Below are 3929 nucleotides of genomic sequence, written 5' to 3' on the forward strand. Positions count from 1 at the left end.
AGATGGATACTTCCTTAACACTTGTAATAGCTTTTCGGTCTCTGTGGCTCCTAGCTCTGCATTGACTATTACTAGTCTTTTGAGCTCGTCGTCTAGGTATTCATACCTTAGAGTCTTGGGTAATGGTTTAAGGTCCAAGGTTGGTTTCTTAGGGCAAGGCATAGGGTTGGGTGTTAAAGTTAAGCATTCGCTTAAACTATCGTCTCGATATTCCAGACGCCAATTGTCATCTTCGAAAATTAGGGGCATCGGAATCTTTATAACTTCAGAGTAAGATTCTTCCCATAATCCTATCTCTCTTACACATCCATCAATAACATCCACCAAGTAACATGTGTCTTCTATAGTTGGGGCTTGAAGGAATTCTGTTAAAATAAACTCGACCTTCTCCTCACCTACTTCGAATGTCAGCTTGCCTTTCTTTATGTCTATAATAGCTCCAGCAGTAGCTAGAAAAGGTCTTCCTAAGATTACAGGAGTATTGACGTCTTCCTTTATGTCCATAATTATGAAATTTGTAGGAATGTAGAATTGTCCGATACGGACGGGTACGTTTTCAAGAATACCTACAGGATACTTGACAGATCGGTCTGCAAGTTGTACTGACATCTTTGTTGGTCATAGGTCTCCCATGTTTAGTTTCTCGCAGATAGACAAAGGCATTAGGCTAATACTAGCTCCTAAGTTACACAGAGCTTTGTCTATGACAAATTTTCCTATATTGCAAGGTATGGAGAAACTTCCCGGGTCTTTCAGCTTATGTGGCATTTTATTTTGAATTATAGCACTACATTCGGCAGTGAGTGTTACGGTCTCGTTGTCTTCTAATTTCTTTTTATTCGATAGGATTTCTTTTAGGAACTTAGCATATGAGGGCATTTGGGTAATGGCTTATGTAAACGGAATTGTAATGTTCAACTGTTTAAGAAGTTCGACAAATTTCTTAAACTGCCCTATGCTTTTAGATTTCTCGAATCTTTGAGGGTACGGGATAGGTGGTTTATAAGGGGGTAGAGGTATGTATGGCGCCTCTTTTTCCTCCGTCTCGCCTTCCTTGTCCTCTTTCTCTTTCGTATCACTTGGTTTATCCTTGGGTCTACTTTCCTCCTCAGTTGTCTTACTAGGGCTTTGGAACATAGCAGGGTTTTTAAACCTAGGGTCAGTCGGTTCGTCCATCTCTCTACCACTTCGCAGAATAATAGCATGAGCATGTCCTTTTGGGTTAGGTTGTGGTTGTCCAGGAAATGTCCCAGGAGGTGCGGCAGTAGGTGCTTGTTGTTGTGCCACCTAGGAGATTTGTGTCTCAAGCATCTTATTGTGAGTGGCCAACGCGTCTACTTTAGTCGCTAATTGTCTGATTTGCTCATTAGTGTGCACGTTTTGGTTTAGGAAATCCTTATTAGTCTGAGTTTGAGTGGCTATGAAATTTACCATCATTACTTTTAAGTTAGACTTCCTGGGGATGTTAGGAGCAGCGAAGGGTGCCTTTTGATATCCAGGTGGTACACTAGGTGCTTGACCAGGTGTGTACAAAGCATTATTGTTCTTATACGAGAAGTTAGGGTGATTCTTCCATCCTGGGTTATATGTGTTTGAGTAAGGGTTTCCTTGAGCATAGTTTACTGGTTCGGGGGAAACTCTTGTCAAAAGATGGCACTCGGGGGCAGCATGTCCAGACATCCCGCATATTTCACAATTTGGGGAAACAGCAGCCACTGCGGCTACAGGTGCTACAATGAGGTTTTCGATCTTCGGAGTTAGGGCGTCAACTTTGGCGTTAACGCGGTCGAGGTTACTTATCTCGTACATACCACTCTTCGTTGAAGATTTCTCTCCAAAAGTTTTCTCTGACTGAGCTCTCTCGCTTCCCCATTGATAATGGTTTTGAGCCATACTCTTAATAAGTGCGTAAGCATCGACATATTCTTTATCCATCAGTGCGCCACCTGCGGCGGCGGCGTCAATTGTAAGTCTCGTATTGGCCATTATTCTAAATCGTCATGTGGACAGAGTCTAAGCATGTCCTTGTATCTCTCCCATGCTTCGAATAAGGACTCATTGTCTTTTTGTCTAAACCCATTGATTTAGGCTCTTAGCATGGCGGTCTTACTAGGTGGAAAATAACGTGCCAGGAAGACTCTCTTAAGTTCATTCCAGGTCGTGACAGAATTAGCGGGTAAAGACTGGAGCCAAGCTCTAGCTCTATCCCTCAGTGAAAAAGGAAACAAGTGTAGTCGGATAGCTTCCAAACTGACACCATTTGCTTTTACAGTGTCTGCTTATTGCAGAAACACTGATAAATGAAAGTTAGGGTCTTCCATCGAATTTCCAGAAAATTAGTTTTGTTGTACTGCTGACAACAAAGACAATTTTAGCCCGAAATTGTTTGCCTCAATAGCAGGGGCGACGATGCTATTGTGTGGTTCAGCTTGCGAAGTAATAGCGTAAGATTTGAGAGGACGCAGTTGTTCTCCCATGGTTGATTCTTCAACTAGTTCAGAAGGAGGATTAGGAACAATAGTGCGAGATCGTCGTAATCGACGTGATACGGTGATAGAATGCTCCGGTTCGGGAATTGGCAACACTAAGTCTTCACTTCGAGAGCGAGTACTTGGCATGCACAAAGGGAATTAGAGTAATTAAGTTGCCTTAGTCTCTACAACGTAACAGTTAATTACGATTATCGACTAAATTAGTCCTCGACAACGGCGCCAAAAACTTGATCGCGACAAAATGGGGTGTGTCTGTGATTATGATTGCAAGTGCACAGTCTATCGCGTAGTTTTAAAAGATATTGAACCCACAGGGACTAAGAATCGACCTAATGTAGTTAATCGCTACTACGTAAATCTAAGGCTAATATCTGATTGATTATGATCACACGGGGAAGTAAAAGGAATACAATTTTATTAAATAAGCGGGAATATTATCGGTATGTAATGGTCGGACGTCGGGGATCTAGTAAACTATCGACGTGAATCGTAATTTAAAATACTCTTTCTGTAGAAATCACTTGTTTAAAAACATTCCTCTCACACTCTCGTGTTTATTGATTACGATCTCATTATTAAACCTAAGCGAGCGCTCTCGCTGTATCAAATAAAGTTTAAAATGATTTTTGAAAACCGATGAAGTCTAATTAACCTTAAAGCGCTCTCGCTGTATTTAAGGTTAATGTTTAATTCCTACTGTCCAGTTAAAATCTCAAACTCTCGTTTTTATTGATCCTAACTTCTATTGTTTTTAACTCTCGTTACAAAACAGTTGAATTAAGCATTAGAAATTAATACCAGATAAATAAATTTCATTAATAAAATACGTCGAAAGTATTACTCGATTCCCTCGGTTATGTGACCTTACATACCGGTAAAAAGTATTTAGTCGGACATTATTTTAATAGACGGAACAAAATAAGCATAGCAAATAAATAATATTTCGGGCATAATTCTATAAATTAACATAAACAGAGAATATTAATTAAAGCTAATAAATGAACCTGGATTAATATAGCAAGACTGTAATGAATAATCTTGAAGTACCAATCCTTGAATCCGGAACAAAATTCAATTGCAGAAAATAAACTGAATCTAAAACTAAAATCTGGAGCTTGAAAGAAATTGAAACGCAATAGTGTTCCGGTGTGGAAAACTATTGCAGAGTATTGGTTCGGGAAGAAAATAAAATTGCAGAAGAAAAATAAACGGCACTAGGTTAAAGTTCGTCACCCTCTTAATTAGTCTTGATGGGTATTTATAGAGCTGCCTCAAATTCTTGGTCTTGAGTTTGTTCGTCTCAATTCCAGTTCTTTCGGAGGAGAAAATGGCAGAGCGTGAAAACAAAGTCACTTCTGGGCCTGGGTGTGTGACTAACGTCACACACTAATATTCAGGGGGGTGTCGACCGGCAGGAGGGGGTATGTGCCGACCGAC

General features: G+C 40.3%; 1 protein-coding gene and 1 non-coding gene across 2 annotated transcripts; one reads left to right on the forward strand and one right to left on the reverse strand.

Moving 5' to 3' along the window:
* Nucleotides 1-891: 891 nt before the first annotated feature.
* LOC131597338 (uncharacterized) lies at nt 892-1986 on the reverse strand. Its single transcript, XM_058870043.1, has 2 exons — nt 1432-1986; nt 892-1287 (listed from the first exon to the last, which is right to left on the reverse strand). Exons 1-2 carry the CDS (start codon nt 1984-1986, stop codon nt 892-894), a joined length of 951 nt encoding a protein of 316 aa, XP_058726026.1.
* Nucleotides 1987-1992: 6 nt separating this feature from the next.
* Nucleotides 1993-2099, forward strand: LOC131600856 (small nucleolar RNA R71). Its single transcript, XR_009283460.1, has one exon. It is a non-coding gene; the product is annotated as a small nucleolar RNA R71 (small nucleolar RNA).
* The last annotated feature ends 1830 nt before the right edge of the window (nt 2100-3929 follow it).

Source organism: Vicia villosa, linkage group LG4, assembly GCF_029867415.1.
Source record: "Vicia villosa cultivar HV-30 ecotype Madison, WI linkage group LG4, Vvil1.0, whole genome shotgun sequence".
Taxonomy (NCBI): Eukaryota; Viridiplantae; Streptophyta; class Magnoliopsida; order Fabales; family Fabaceae; genus Vicia; species Vicia villosa.

Excerpts from the sequence above, each read along its gene's own strand:
- LOC131597338 (XM_058870043.1), bottom strand. The coding sequence starts at position 1,986 with ATGGCCAATACGAGACTTACAATTGACGCCGCCGCCGCAGGTGGCGCA. Across the intron at positions 1,288-1,431 it reads CTAACTTAAAAGTAATGATG|GTGGCACAACAACAAGCACC; the intron begins GTAAATTTCATA and ends CAAATCTCCTAG.